This window comes from Etheostoma spectabile, unplaced genomic scaffold (assembly GCF_008692095.1).
Source record: "Etheostoma spectabile isolate EspeVRDwgs_2016 unplaced genomic scaffold, UIUC_Espe_1.0 scaffold00015045, whole genome shotgun sequence".
In the NCBI taxonomy this organism is placed as follows: Eukaryota; Metazoa; Chordata; class Actinopteri; order Perciformes; family Percidae; genus Etheostoma; species Etheostoma spectabile.
In genome coordinates, this window is record NW_022604046.1 from 5,001 (window position 1) to 21,569 (window position 16,569).

General features: G+C 43.2%; 1 protein-coding gene across 1 annotated transcript in view; it reads right to left on the reverse strand.

Annotated features, from left to right (window-relative positions):
* Positions 1 to 16,402, reverse strand: part of LOC116679477 (glutamate receptor 1) — a gene marked incomplete at its 5' end in the record, with an annotated part of 17,532 nt that extends 1,130 nt beyond the window's left edge. The window contains 4 exon segments of the mRNA XM_032509135.1: positions 1 to 121; positions 5,956 to 6,070; positions 14,070 to 14,317; positions 16,233 to 16,402. The exon segment at positions 1 to 121 is cut by the window's left edge and continues 14 nt beyond it. Coding sequence (XP_032365026.1) covers positions 1 to 121; positions 5,956 to 6,070; positions 14,070 to 14,317; positions 16,233 to 16,402 — 654 coding nt within the window.
* Positions 16,403 to 16,569: the final 167 nt, after the last annotated feature.

The following is a 16,569-nucleotide window of genomic DNA, read 5'->3' on the forward strand; positions in this document are numbered from 1 at the left end:
ACTCGATGCGGGACTTGTAGCAGAACTCGACCAGCGCCACCAGCATGGCGAGGCCGAGCCCTCCAATCAGGATGTAGAACACGCCGGCCACGTTGCTCAGACTGAGCGCGCTCGTCTTGTCCTGTCAGGCAGAGGGGCGGGGTCAGGGACAGCCAATCACGCGGCAGACAGCCGTGACATCACGGCGTCGTCTTTTCTAACGTCTTCGTGTTTTAGAGGCTGCGATGAGGAGGCCGGAGGAGGAAGGAGCCTTAAAGGGCCAGTACGTGAGTTCTGCCCGTTAGGCTCCGCCCACAACGTCTAAGACGGTCCCCGTCCAAATATTCGCTTTTTTATTAAAATTCTCAGACTTTTTTTCTTCAAAATTTTGAATGTTTCTCATAATTTAACGTTTTTCCATAAATATTGGGACTTTTCCTCAAAGTATTCAGACATATTTAAATACTTCTCAAAAAGTTGTAAGACTTTTATCAAAAAATATTTTAATTTATTACAAAAATGTTCCAACTTTTTTTTACTGGGATTTTCTGATTTTTTTCCAGTAATTATTCAAACATTTGTTTCCTCAAAGTATTTTATTTTTTCAAAAATTAACTGACTTATTTCGAAAAATATTCAATATTTTACACTAAAATATTCACACTTTTGTTCTTTAAAAGTTTGAATATTCGTCAAAAGAAATTCCACAAATATCGGGATTTTACCTCAAATTATTCAGACATTTTTTCCTCCGAACATTTTCTTTTTTCCCAAAAATTATCCGACTTTTTTAGAATTTTTTTCAAAATATTTTACTAAAATTGGGATTAGTTCTCAAACTTTTCTAACTTTACTTTTCCACAAATATTGGGATTTTTCATCAAAATATTCAGACATTTTTACCTCAATTTTGTTTTTCCAAAATTACACGGCTTTTTTCTACAAATATTCCATTTTTATTTTTTTTTACTAAAATATTCAGACTTTGATTCTTCAAAATTTTGACTATTTCTCAAAAGAAATTACTTTTTTTTTTACCACAAATATTGCAATTTTTACCCAAAATATCCAGATTTTATTCAAGATATTCAAGATATTTATTTGTCATATGCACAGATTTTACACCATGCAATGAAATTCTTAAAAAATGTACACATACACACACAATATATTTAAAAGATTCAGGTATAAAATTGCTTTGTTTATCCTCTAAATATTCAGAATTCTGTCCCTCAGAGTATTCACATTTATTAAAAAAATTATTTGACTTCTTTGTAAAATATCAAAAAAAAAAAAAAATAAAAATTGCAGAACATTGTGACTTTCTGCTTAAAATATTACAATTTCTTCCCCTCGAATTATTCAACTTTTCTCTGAAATTATTCAACCAAACTGAACCGTAGCGGGGCAGATGGAGCCTAAAAGAGAATCTCACAGTTTATGGAATACATACATATATATATATATATATATATATATATATGTATATGTATATATACATGTAATGGTCCGGCCTCGACCCGCCTCTCGTGATAATATATTATATATTATATATTATAATATATAATATATAATATTATATATTATAATATATAATATATAATATTATAGTGAATGTGACATGCATGTTTCCCATGTTGCTGAGGGTGGTGCCGCACGCCTTTGATCAGTAATCTACGGCCTCGGTCACCGCGGGTAACGGCAGGTGTTCGGGGGGCGTGGCCCTTTAAATGTTGGACTGCGTGAGGCCGTGGGCGTTGTGGGGGAGGGGGGGGGGCATTGGGCTCAGCACCTGGTTCTGTTTCTATGTGTTAAATAAACGGGCCACGCGTTCCTGTGCATCTATAGTCCCCACACTGGGGACCCCGACGGGATAGTGTGGAAATGCCCCCCCCCCCCCCACGTCCCCAACATTTAAAGGGCCACGCCCCCGAACAGCTTCCGTTACCCGCGGTGACCGAGGCAGTAGATTACTGATCAAAGGCGTGCGGCACCACCCTCAGCAACGTGGGGAATTATGGACGTCTCGTTCACGACGTTGATAGTAACATCTCCGTGTGACATGCAGCTTCATGCAGAGAAACGCAGAGTGAGGGAAACCAAGCAAAACCTCATCTCTACCTGGACGTCTGATTATATCCATAAATTACTATTATCATCTATGTATTAATCTTATTATCCACGTCAGATGATATGTATATATTAATATTATTATCCATGTTAGATCATGAAAGAAAGAAATCATTTCTTGTCCAATAGCATGCAGCTTCGCAACGGAAGGGAAAGCACCAGAGTGGGCGGGGCCTCTGCAACAGGAAGCTGGGGGGAGCCAATCAGAGCTCTTTCCTCTCCAATCTAGCATGCTAGCTCTCAGCCACGTGTCCAGGAGAGGAGAGTGCATGACAGGTTGGAGACAAGAGCCTCAGCGTATGTGTGTGTGTGTGTGTGTGTGTGTCTGTGTGTGTGTAGGGGTGAGGGGGTGAAGGGGGGAGTGAAGGGGGGGGGGACCGGGCCAAGCAACCCCCCCAGGAACTGAACTGACCTTTCTGCCGGAGTCCTTGTGTCCACACTCCCCCTTGTCATACCACCACTTGTTTTTCAACTTGTCTAAGATGGCCTGTTCATTGAGCTTCAGTACGGCTAGGTTTACTGGGATTCTTAAAAACAAAAAGAACCATGGGAGAGGGCGGGGGCGGGGGGGGGGTGGGGGAGGGGGGGGGAATAACAAAATACATATGCACCTCCATGTTATGTTATGTTATTGTTCAGCTGCGACGCTTTGAACCTGGCTGGTTCGCCACAAAGAACCTGCAACAACGCACTGTGTCCTAAAATGTCAACATGTTGAAAAATTCCCTTAATTATGTAATAACCTGCATTATAATATTATATATGTACAATGTGGGGTTAACCCAAATTTAATCTGGTGCTTTATGTAAAAACAAAGCAAAATGGATGCCTTCATTCATTTTTTAATAACACTATATATAATGTTTATTTAATTCATTTAAATCACGGGTCACTCAAAATGTATTTAAAAAAGAAAATACAAAAAAATAAATACATTTTGTTAAGTAGATTAATATCATCTTTCATTGGTCAATACACATCTCTAAATTCATTGAATACTGCGTTCTGGGTTTGTATTTCAAAATGCGGCAGATTATTACATGAAGAACCCATTTATGAGGCCTATAATGTGACGTTTTATAACATAATGCGTTGTTATTACATAATGCGTTGTTACACATCCCAACAACAACAGAAAGTAAAGAAGAAACAGGCAAAATCACACATGAAACTTTGCATTTAGTTTTTTTGGTGGTGAATGTCAGCGTAAAGTGATATTAATACTCCATCTAGCCTGGTTGGGCCTGGTTGGGCCTGGTTGGGCCTGGCTCCCTGCGTGCGAGATGTGTATTACTATATCACTTTGGGTAACCGGCAAGAGCTAAACACACTCCGGGGAACAAGACGACGGACTGTGGGAATCAGAAACTGGGATTTGTGTTTTTAATTTTCGATGTTTTAATGTTAATGATGTTTTCAATTTAATTTGATTTTTCGTTTATTGTGATCTCCATTAGCGGGGGCCATAGCTCTACATCGCCAAGCATCACTATTATTATAACTACATGAGAGATGTTAAAGGGGGGGGGAGTCAACAACGTCCAATGCCAGAGATCGGGGGGGCATTTTACTCACCGTGCTAACTGCTAATCTGGTGTATCATCGGTCAGCTCAAGAATGAAAATTAACACTGTTTAGTTTTTTATGTTTTTGACCCTTTTTTACAATGTTTGTCACTTCTTTTGACGTTTTTAACTCTACGTGACACTAACTTATTAACTTTAGTTTTACAGTTATTTTTGGAATTTATGGTCAATAAACCTCATTTATAGGAAATTATACCTAATGTTTGAGTTAGAAAAGCAGAAATTATGAATTATTGAGACTAAAATTAAAGGAATGGATGTTGATGATAATCACAGACTGGAATATGTCAACTTTCACTCAACACTATTTCAACAACACTTCACTTTGTTTTACAATGCTATAAAATAGAATAAGACCCAAAATTAATGAAAGTAGAGATTTGTACTTGGCAAAGAGCGTTGGAATCAATCATGTTATTTTGGGGAATTAAAAAGAACATTGATATGGGACAACAAGTTGATTTGATATAATAGTTACATTATCTCATTGTATTGACCCAATAAAGGTCACGGCCGACACTGGGACGGGCAGGAGAAGCAAAAGCTAAGAGCTAAGTATAATCTAGAATCCCATCATGGGTATAGTCTAGAATAGGGGTAACCTATCGTGGATATAGTCTAGAATAGGGGTAACCTATCGTGGATATAGTCTAGAATAGGGGTAACCCATCGTGGATATAGTCTAGAATAGGGGTAACCTATCGTGGATATAGTCTAGAATAGGGGTAACCCATCGTGGATATAGTCTAGAATAGGGGTAACCATCGTGGATATAGTCTAGAATAGGGGTAACCTATCGTGGATATAGTCTAGAATAGGGGTAACCTATCGTGGATATAGTCTAGAATAGGGGTAACCTATCGTGGATATAGTCTAGAATAGGGGTAACCTATCGTGGATATAGTCTAGAATAGGGGTAACCCATCGTGGATATAGTCTAGAATAGGGGTAACCTATCGTGGATATAGTCTAGAATAGGGGTAACCTATCGTGGATATAGTCTAGAATAGGGGTAACCATCGTGGATATAGTCTAGAATAGGGGTAACCTATCGTGGATATAGTCTAGAATAGGGGTAACCTATCGTGGATATAGTCTAGAATAGGGGTAACCCATCGTGGATATAGTCTAGAATAGGGGTAACCTATCGTGGATATAGTCTAGAATAGGCGTAACCCATCATGGATATAGTCTAGAATAGGGGTAACCTATCGTGGATATAGTCTAGAATAGGGGTAACCCATCGTGGATGTAGTCTAGAATAGGGGTAACCCATTGTGGATATAGTCTAGAATAGGGGTAACCATCGTGGATATAGTCTAGAATAGGGGTAAACCTATCGGGGATATAGTCTAGAATAGGGGTAACCTATCGTGGATATAGTCTAGAATAGGGGTAACCTATCGTGGATATAGTCTAGAATAGGGGTAACCCATCGTGGATATAGTCTAGAATAGGGGTAACCTATTGTGGATATAGTCTAGAATAGGGGTAACCCATCGTGGATATAGTCTAGAATAGGGGTAACCTATCGTGGATATAGTCTAGAATAGGGGTAACCCATCGTGGATATAGTCTAGAATAGGGGTAACCCATCGTGGATATAGTCTAGAATAGGGGTAACCTATCGTGGATATAGTCTAGAATAGGGGTAACCCATCGTGGATATAGTCTAGAATAGGGGTAACCTATCGTGGATATAGTCTAGAATAGGGGTAACCCATCATGGATATAGTCTAGAATAGGGGTAACCTATCGTGGATATAGTCTAGAATAGGGGTAACCTATCGTGGATATAGTCTAGAATAGGGGTAACCATCGTGGATATAGTCTAGAATAGGGGTAACCCATCGTGGATATAGTCTAGAATAGAAACCTGGCTGGTTCGCCACAAAGAACCTGCAACAAGTCATTATGTCATAAAATCTCATAAATTGTTTAAAAATTCACTTTATAATGTAACAACCTGCATTTCTGGGTACATTTTGGTTTGTTGTAGGTTTTGGGTCTGGTGTTTTTGGGGTAAGTTTTGGCTCATTGCCGGTTTTGGGACTGGTGGTTTTGGGTAAGTTTTGGCTCATTGCCGGTTTTGGACCTGGTGTTTCTGGGTAAGTTTTAACTTGTTGCCGGTTTCAGTTCTGGTGTTTTTGGGGTAAATTTTGGCTCGTTGACAGTTTTGGGCCTGGTGTTTTGGGGTAAGTTTTGGCTTGTTGCCGGTTACCCCTGCCGTTACCGGCGTGGGGGATTACGGTGATCTGACCTTGGAGTCCCCTGCCCTGGCGCCGCACTCGCCCTTGTCATACCACCATCTGTTTTTCAATTTGTCCAACAGGCCCTGCTCGTTGAGCTTTAACACTGCCAAGTTAACAGGGTTTCTAAGGGGGGGGGGGGGGTAGAAGGGAAGTGGGTGTTAATGAGCAGAGGACATAGATCGACCAATGACAGATATCATCATCAACGGCTGAAAGGACCATTGCTCTCCAACCCAGGCCGTGGTAAAACAGTGTTTCCCATATTATTGAAATAGTTTTCCATATTTTCTCCCTTTCTGATGGAAAAGCTCTTAAAACAAGATACAAACTCATAATAGACCCATGGTCTGGTCTATAATAGACCCATGGTCTGGCCCATAATACACCCATGGTCTGGTCTATAATACACCCATGGTCTGGCCAATAATAGACCCATGGTCTGGTCTATAATAGACCCATGGTCTGGTCTATAATAGACCCATGGTCTGGCCCATAATACACCCATGGTCTGGCCAATATACACCCATGGTCTGGCCAATAATACACCCATGGTCTGGCCAATAATAGACCCATGGTCTGGTCTATAATAGACCCATGGTCTGGTCTATAATAGACCCATGGTCTGGTCCATAATACACCCATGGTCTGGCCAATAATAGACCCATGGTCTGGTCCATAATACACCCATGGTCTGGTCTAGAATAGACCCATGGTCTGGCCCATAATAGACCCATGGTCTGGTCCATAATACACCCATGGTCTGGCCAATAATAGACCCCTGGTCTGGTCTATAATAGACCCATGGTCTGGCCCATAATACACCCATGGTCTGGTCTATAATACACCCGGTCTGGCCAATAATAGACCCATGGTCTGGTCTATAATAGACCCTGGTTCTGGGCTCTAATCACCCATGGTCTGGCCCATAATAACCCAGGTCTGGCCAATAATGACCCATTGGCTGGTCTAAAAGACCCATGGTCGGGCTATAATAGACCCATGGTCTGGTCCATTTAATACACCATGGTCTGGCAATAATAGACCAGGTCTGGTCCAAATACACCCCATGGTCTGGCTATAATAGCACCATGTCTGGCCCTAATTAGACCCATGGTCTGTCATAATACACCATGGTCTGGCCAATAATAGACCCATGGTCTGGCCAATAATAGACAACATGGTCGTCCATAATACACCAATGGTAGGGACATATACACCCATGGTTGTCCATAATACACCCAGGTCTGGAATAATAATACAAAGACCCATGGTTTGGTCCATAATACACCCATGGTCTGGCCAATAATAGACCCATGGTCTGGTCCATAATACACCCATGGTCTGGTCCATAATACACCCATGGTCTGGTCCATAAAACACCCGTGGTATGTTTATGGCCCCACAGTGTTATCACCATGGCAATTAACAATAACCACCATTTTGTCGCGGGCCACTGAAACGACTGCAGCAAACAGCTCAGCGGCTTTTCTAACTGTTGTATTTCTATACCAGAGAAGGAACATTTGAACCATTTTACCGCGGCCGGGGTTGAACAGCGAATGCATCCTGGTACTGGTTCTCTGCAGCAATCCTCAACTCGCATTATTTCGGTTCATTACCTGATCAATAAATGAGGAACAACAGTCCAATGCTTGGACATAAATACACGGTGGAATATAAACAACATGTGGAATTCTCCAAATCCATGATTGGATTCTTTTTTTTTAGATTTTAATGCAATTCAAGCTTTTTTTCTTTTTCAACAGTTAGAGCTACTTAGATGACAGAAGAGAGCTTTGCAACAAGAGTTTGAGTATTTCAGAGATTACGAGACAATTGAATGCAACGTCCACGTTGTAATTCTCTACAAAACACGAGCACAGGCTGTTGTTCCCCTTTACGTAGCAGAGACGATCCAAGCTGTAGAGTGGCAGTGACAGATCTACAATGAAGGCTAATTGAGATGAATCAGTAAAATGATCCAGAACCAGAACGACATCATTGTGAAGAGACAACAGCAAAACAAGAGCTTTCTTCCAAAGTCAACCATGTGAACATACCGTACATTAAAAATGAAGTGTAAAACAAAGAATAGTCCAGTTGAAATGTGCACAGGGTTAATAATTATTGTTTGAAGATACTTTCAAAGAAATTGTAAAAATGTCATTCTGGAAGAATAACTCTCCGAGTGATCGACAGAACCGCAGCACGGGCAAGAAGAGTGAAGAGTAACTTTGGTATTTTACAACGTTTGCTCTATTTTCCATGGGATGTGTCTGAGTGACTGAAATATCTCTGAAACTGGTCCAGTATTCAACAAGAACCAAGCTCTAATGTAACTCTACAGGAAACAACATGGAACAGCCCCGAAATCACCATCACCAAACCCACCAGACCCCATGTAAATAATCACTACTTTTAGCATGTATAGAGCAGCATATCTCCACCAGACCCCATGTAAATAATCACTACTTTTAGCGTGTATAGAGCAGCATATCTCCACCAGACTCCATGTAATAATCACTATTTAGCATGTATAGAGCAGCATATCTCCACCAGACTCATGTAAATAATCACTACTTTTAGCGTGTATAGAGCAGCATATCTCCACCAGACTCCATGTAAATAATCACTACTTTTAGCGTGTATAGAGCAGCATATCTCCACCAGACTCCATGTAAATAATCACTACTTTTAGCATGTATAGAGCAGCATATCTCCACCAGACTCCATGTAAATAATCATACTTTAGCGTGTATAGAGCAGCATATCTCCACCAGACTCCATGTAAATAATCACTACTTTTAGTGTGTATAGAGCAGCATATCTCCACATGTAAATGGGTGAATTAAGAGTTTATTCCAACCAGACCAGAGTGGTGATTGTTGGAACAGTGGAAAGATGAACCAAGACGGCTTTTGGTAGTTTTATTTAGATTCTGTCCGCTTTGAATGAAAGGTATTTTACGATGATAAAAGTAGTGATTATTTACATGGAGCGTGGTGGGTAACATTAAATCTGGTTTCACGGCTGCTGCTTCCAACGTTCTCGCTCAATACTGGATCAATTTTAAAGATTTTTGTGAACACCAACGCATCGGTAAAATAGAGTCCAGGTTGATAAAATAATACAGAAATTACCCTTTCAGTCTCAGCAGCAGTGATTCTGCAGCAGAGACATGAGCTCCATATGTGGAAATGATGAAATGAAGCAGTCATGATAATGACTTTGTCAGCTGTTACTACTGAGAGCCGGTCAACCCAGAGGCAAAGAACAGAGTCTGTTGAAATGAAAGTAGTGAGCCGTGTGATGGTGACTATTCAATATGCTTTCACACAAGCGCGTTGCTAAGCAACTGACGACAAAGTCTTACATGTTCTCGTGAATAACTTCCACGGCTCTGCTATCAGGAATAATCACTTTATTAATTAGCTTCAACAAATTGTGAACACATAAACTGGCCACTTTGCCTGGTTGTGTTTGTGCGTGTTTATTCGTGCGCGTGCGTCTGTTGCCTGTGGTGTGTGTGTGTGTCTGTGTGTGTGTCTTGAGTGTGTGTGTGTTGTGTGTGTGTGGTGTGGTGTGTGGGGTGTGTGTGTGTGTGTGTGGTGGCTGTGTGAGGGTGGTGTGGGTGTTTGTGTGTCTGAGTGTGTGTGTGTGTTCTGTGTGTGTGTCTGAGTGTGTGTGTGTGTGTGCTGTGTGAGTGTGTGTGTGTGTGTGGGTGTGTGCGTGTCTGTGTGAGTGTGTGTGTGTGTGTTGTGTGTCTGAGTGTGTGTGTGTGTGTGTCTGTGTGAGCATGTGTCCGTTGTGTGTGTCTGTGTGTGTGTGTGTGTCTGTGTGAGTGTGTGTGGTGTGTGTGTTTGTCTGAGTGTGTGTGGGGGTGTCTGTGTGAGCGTGTGTCCGTGTGTGTGTTGTCGTGTGTGTGTGTGTGGTGGTGTGTGTGTGTGTGTCTGTGCTTGATGTTGTTGGTCTATCGTTTCCTTTCATAACAGAACATCGTACTAATCTCATTACGGAGCTAATTCTGTGGACTCTGGGTCGGCTGAAAACACTGATGTGGAGCAGGGAGAATGAGAGAGATGTGGAGCAGGGAGAATGAGAGCGAGATGTGGAGCAGGGAGAATGACAGCGAGAGGTGGAGCAGGGAGAATGAGAGAGATGTGGAGCAGGGGGAATGAGGAGATGTGGAGCAGGGAGAGGGAGCGAAGAGAATACAGCGAGAGGTGGAGCAGGGAGAATGAGATATGGAGATATGGAGCAGGGAGAATGAGAGAGAATGATGGGAGCAGGGAGAATGAGAGCGAGATGTGGAGCAGGGAGAATGAGAGCGAGAGCGGAGCAGGGAGATGAGAGCGAGATGCGGAGCAGGGAGGAATGAGAGCGAGATGCGGAGAAGGGGAGAATGAGAGCGAGATGCGGAGCAGGGAGAATGAGAGAGATGTGGAGCAGGGAGAATGAGAGCGAGATGCGGAGCAGGGAGAATGAGAGCGAGATGTGGAGCAGGGAGAATGAGAGCGAGATGCGGAGAAGGGAGAATGAGAGCGAGATGCGGAGCAGGGAGAAGAGAATGCTGAGCGAGATGTGGAGCAGAGAGATGAGAATGAGAGAGATGTGGGCAGGAGAGAATGACGTGAGATGGGGAGCAAGGAGAATGAGAGAGAGATGTGGAGCAGGGAGAAGGAGAGAGATGTGGAGCAGGGGAGAATGACCGGAGATGTGGAGCAAGGAGAATGAGAGAGAGATGTGGAGCAGGGAGAATGAGAGAGAGTGGAGCAGGAGAATGACAGTGAGATGTGGAGCAAGGAGAATGACAGTGAGATGTGGAGCAAGGAGAATGAGAGAGAGATGTGGAGCAGGGATGAATGAGAGAGATGTGGAGCAGGGAGAATGACAGTGAGATGTGGAGCAAGGAGAATGACAGTGAGATGTGGAGCAGGGAGAATGAGAGAGATGTGGAGCAGGGAGAATGACAGAGATGTGGAGCAAGGAGAATGACAGTGAGATGTGGAGCAAGGGAAATGAGAGAGAGATGTGGAGCAGGGAGAATGACAGTGAGATGAGGAGCAGGGAGAATGACAGCGAGATGTGGAGCAAGGAGAATGAGAGAGAGATGTGGAGCAGGGAGAAGACAGTGAGATGTGGAGCAGGGGAATGACAGCGAGATGTGGAGCAAGGAGAATGGAGAGAGATGTGGAGCAGGGAGAATGACAGTGAGATGTGGAGCAGGGAGAATGAGAGAGATGCGGAGCAGGGAGAATGAGAGAGATGTGGAGCAGGGAGAATGAGAGCGAGATGCGGAGCAGGGAGAATGAAAGCGAGATGTGGAGCAGGGAGAATGAGAGCGAGATGCGGAGAAGGGAGAATGAGAGCGAGATGCGGAGCAGGGAGAATGAGAGCGAGATGTGGAGCAGGGAGAATGAGAGAGAGATGTGGAGCAGGGAGAAGAGAGAGATGTGGAGCAGGGAGAATGACAGCGAGATGTGGAGCAAGGAGAATGAGAGAGATGTGGAGCAGGGAGAATGAGAGAGATGTGGAGCAGGGAGAATGACAGTGAGATGTGGAGCAAGGAGAATGACAGTGAGATGTGGAGCAAGGAGAATGAGAGAGATGTGGAGCAGGGAGAATGACAGTGAGATGTGGAGCAAGGAGAATGACAGTGAGATGTGGAGCAAGGAGAATGAGAGAGAGATGTGGAGCAGGGAGAATGACAGTGAGATGTGGAGCAGGGAGAATGACAGCGAGATGTGGAGCAAGGAGAATGAGAGAGAGATGTGGAGCAGGGAGAATGACAGTGAGATGTGGAGCAGGGAGAATGACAGCGAGATGTGGAGCAAGGAGAATGAGAGAGAGATGTGGAGCAGGGAGAATGACAGTGAGATGTGGAGCAGGGAGAATGAGTGAGATGTGGAGCAGGGAGAATGAGAACGAGATGTCTGGAACATGGCGTCCATGCTGCTGTCCGATGAAACCTGATGTGTTCATGGTCGGAGTCCATAATATAATATATTTTATATTATTAATATAGTATAATGTAATATAATATAATATAATGTATATAGTTAACAGGGTGCTGACTTTAATTGTTTCTTTGATACATTTCTAGATCCATACTTTTGGATTCAGTTCAAATTCAGCGACTATTAGCCGAGGAAAACCATTCAAGGAAAAATTAATTAACACTTTTTTTTTTTTTTAAAGCAATGTTTTACCTGACAGCAGCGAGAACGACAGACAGACAGACAGACAGGCAGACAGGCAGGCAGACAGACAGACAGACAGACAGACAGGCAGGCAGGCAGACAGACAGACAGACAGACAGACAGACAGACAGGCAGACAGGCAGGTAGACAGACAGACAGGCAGGTAGACAGACAGGTAGACAGACAGACAGGCAGACAGACAGACAGACAGACAGACAGGTAGACAGACAGGCAGACAGACAGGCAGACAGACAGGCAGACAGACAGGACAGACAGACAGACAGACAGGTAGACAGACAGGCAGACAGACAGGCAGACAGACAGGTAGACAGACAGACAGACAGACAGACAGGCAGACAGGCAGGCAGACAGGCAGGCAGACAGACAGACAGACAGACAGACAGACAGACAGACAGGTAGACAGACAGGTAGACAGACAGACAGGCAGGCAGACAGACAGACAGACAGACAGGCAGACAGACAGACAGACAGACAGGCAGACAGACAGACAGACAGACAGACAGACAGACAGACAGGCAGGTAGACAGACAGACAGGCAGACAGACAGGCAGACACACAGACAGACAGGCAGACAGACAGACAGGCAGACAGACAGGCAGACAGACAGGCAGACAGACAGGCAGACACACAGACAGGCAGACAGACAGGCAGACACACAGACAGACAGACAGGCAGACACACAGACAGGCAGACAGACAGGCAGACAGACAGGCAGACAGACAGGCAGGCAGACAGGCAGACAGACAGACAGGCAGACAGACAGCAGGGCAGACAGAGAGACAGACATATAGACATATAGATAGATAGCGGCATCATCAGCGTAGCGACGGATCGGCAGGCTGGCAGTCAGACAGGCCAACGACAGACACTGAGACAGACAGAGAGACAGACAGAGACAGACAGACAGACAGACAGACAGAGACAGACAGACAGACATAAAGACACAACGACATAACGACATACAGACATAAAGACAGACAGACAGAGACATACAGACAGTAAGACTGACATAATGACAAACAAAAGAGAGAGAAACAAGACAGACGGAGAGACAGCTTAAGAGACAGACAGACAGACAACAACCAGTCACTTCTGATCGTACATCTCTGAAACTGTTAATAGTACTCAGTACTTTAATAGTACTGTGTTAACCGCGCTCTGCACAGGTGGAACCAGGTCTCACGTGGGACCAGGTCTCAGGTAAGTCTTAGCCCTATTAAAACAAGTAAAAAGGTTTCAAAAAGGGGCGAGAGAAGGTTGAAGAAATGACAGAGATGTTGGAAAAAAGACAAAATAAACAAAAGAGCAGAAGAAAAAATGTCAGAAAAAGAACTAAAATAGTCAAAAACGTGACAAAAAAATTGAATAAGTCAGATCTGGTCCCTGATTACACCCCATAACTCAGACCTGGTCCCTGATTACACCCCATAACTCCGACCTGGTCCCTGATTACACCCCATAACTCCGACCTGGTCCCTGATTACACCCCATAACCCAGACCTGGTCTGGTTCTGGAAGAGATTTCCTCCATTGGCCATCCATCTATCTATCCATCCAACATTTTGCAAATGGTAAAAAAGTGACAAAAAAATTGAAAATAAAAACAACAAACAACAAAAATTTTGGGAAAAAAACATAAAACCGTCCCTTTACGAAGCTGAAAAGGTAAAGTCGTTGAATGTACGTGGAAATAGAAAACGTTTTGAAAAACGTAAAAATGTCGCAAAAATCTGAAAAATTCCAACCGAACCTGGAATAAAAACCAGACGATGCGTTTGAGGACCTCTGGATTAGAGAAAATGTACTTCCAGAACCAGAAAGTGAGCTGAATCAGAACTCAACAGAAACCCAAATACACCCCCCCCCCACCCCACCCCCCGCCCCGCCCCCCGCCCGTGTACCTGAGGCGCGATCCTTTGGGCGTGGCCACCCCGTAGCCCTTGGAGTCCAGGTTCCCGCCCACCTTCATGGTGTCGCAGGGCTTCCTCTGCTCGATGTACTCGTTCATGGAGGACTCCAGCAGGTAGGCGTACTTCCCCTTCGACTTCCGGACCCGGCTCACGCCCTCGTTGGTGTTCTTCACGAACACCGAGGGGTCCGCGCTCCGCATGTAGGACCACATCTTCTCGAAAACCGCAATCTTTGAGCGCTGAGGTCGGCACAGACAAAAACACAACAGGTTATCGGGGGCGTCCAACACGCCATCGTACATGTTACTTTATTTCACTTTTTGGAATATTTTTTGTTAAATTTCTTCAGTTTGTTGGAAAACTTTTTGGGGAAAAAAGGTTTTGGGGTATTTTTCACATTTTTGTCACATTTTTGGGACATTTTTTGCTATATTTCTTCACTTTGTTGGGCCTTTTGTTGGAAATTTGTTTTGGATATTTTCACATTTTTGTTACATTTTGTGAGATATTCTTGTCACTTTTTTGGGGATATTTTTCACTTTGTAGGGAATTTTATTACATTTTTGGGGATATTTTTGGGGATATTTTTGGGGATATTTAATGACTTTGTTAGGATATTTTTTGGAAAAAAAGCGCAAAATTGTTCACACTTTTGTGACATTTTCTGGGATATTTTGTCACTTTCTTGGGACATTTTTTGGGGAATTCTTTGGGCCATTTTGTTGTTTTTGAGGACATAAAAGGTTATCGGGGGGTCAAACACTGCATGTTTCTGTAGTAGAAACGTTTTACTTTTATCTGCACTGACAGAACATTAGTAGAGACATGGGACTGGCTTCATTGAGACATTCTTCATGTTTTTTGCAGCGGTTTTGGGACATTTTTTGTGATGTTTATTTTGACTTTTTTGTAAATTTTTGGGAATTTTTTCTTGTTTTTTGTGATATTTTTGTCACTTTTTTGGGATACTTTTTTTCTTTTTTAGGAATTTTATTTCACTTTTTATTTATTTTTTTATTTTTGGGGGAATGTTTTTGGGATATTTTTGTCATTTTTTGGGATATTTCGTTGCTTTATTGGGATATTATTTGGGACGTTAAAGTATGGCGATAAGGCACGGTCCCAAAGAGCGGGGGGTTTTGAGCAATGTTGAACAATTTCCCGAACATTCCTCATTCAAGTCAATGAGAAATAATTCACAGTTTTTTGGCAATTTCGTGAAAACCACGAGGCAAATCTCTTAGAAAAGTCATAGCCCACCATTCCCGATCATTACACACGGTTTGATGTATGTTGTGTGTGCGTGTTGGCAACGCTCCGGGACTAGTAGCGGGACAAAAACCAGTATGAGAAACAATAGTCACTGAAAAAGTTTCTGGCTTTTTTGAGACATTTTTGTGGATTTTTTGGAAAATTGTGCATGTACGGTAGAGTTCAGATTCTCTGCCCTAGCCCAAACTTGTACTCTATGACTGTATACCTTTATATCTGAATATCTTTATATCTGGATAACGTTATATCTTTATATCTGAATATTTTCATATCTGTATACCTTTATATCTGAATATCTTTATATCTGGATAACTTTATATCTGAATATCTTTATATCTGGATAACGTTATATCTTTATATCTGAATATTTTCATATCTGTATAACTTTATATCTGAATATCTTTATATCTGAATATCTGAATATCTTTATATCTGTATAGCTTCAGCAGCAGATATGGTCTCTCCTGTATCAACCAGTCCAGATATGGTCTCTCCTGTATCAACCAGGCCAGATATGGTCTCTCCTGTATCAACCAGTCCAGATATGGTCTCCCCTGTATCAACCGGGCAAGATATGGTCTCTCCTATATAAACCAGGCCAGATATGGTCTCCTCTATATCAAGAAAGTCTCCCACGTGGTTCCATTATGTTGCTGCCTTGATCTGGTCCCCCCACTATTTGGCTGAGGGAGTGCCAGGTCAAGGTTTTATTTTACGTTTCTTCATTCGGATCCATTTGCGATCCGTTCCATTCTGAAGAGACAAACAGCAGTTTACTTCGTCCCACTACCCTCATCTTGTCCTCTGATCACGATCTCCGTCTGCTTAGTAATTAGTGAATATTGATCGGAGTGATCAGTGATTAGTAATTAGAGGAATTACCCTGAAGAACTCCTTGGTGGAGCCTCCGTCCAGCGTCCCGTAGGCGATCTCCGTCTGCTTGGCCAGGTCCTCCGAGCTCTCGATGGGGGACACCATCCGCTCCACGGTGAGGAACGCCGCCAGGTTGGCCGTGTAGGACGAGATGATGATGAGGGTGAAGAACCACCAGACCCCCCCACGATGCGGCCGACAGAGACCTGGGGGGGGGGGGGGGACAGTTAAAGACCTGGGGGTGGGGGGGTATGAATATTCTGGAGGGTGGTATCCTGTTTTGTACTGGGGGGGCCGGGTGGTACCCTGTTCCTACCTTGGGGGCCGGGTGGTACCCTGTTCTGTA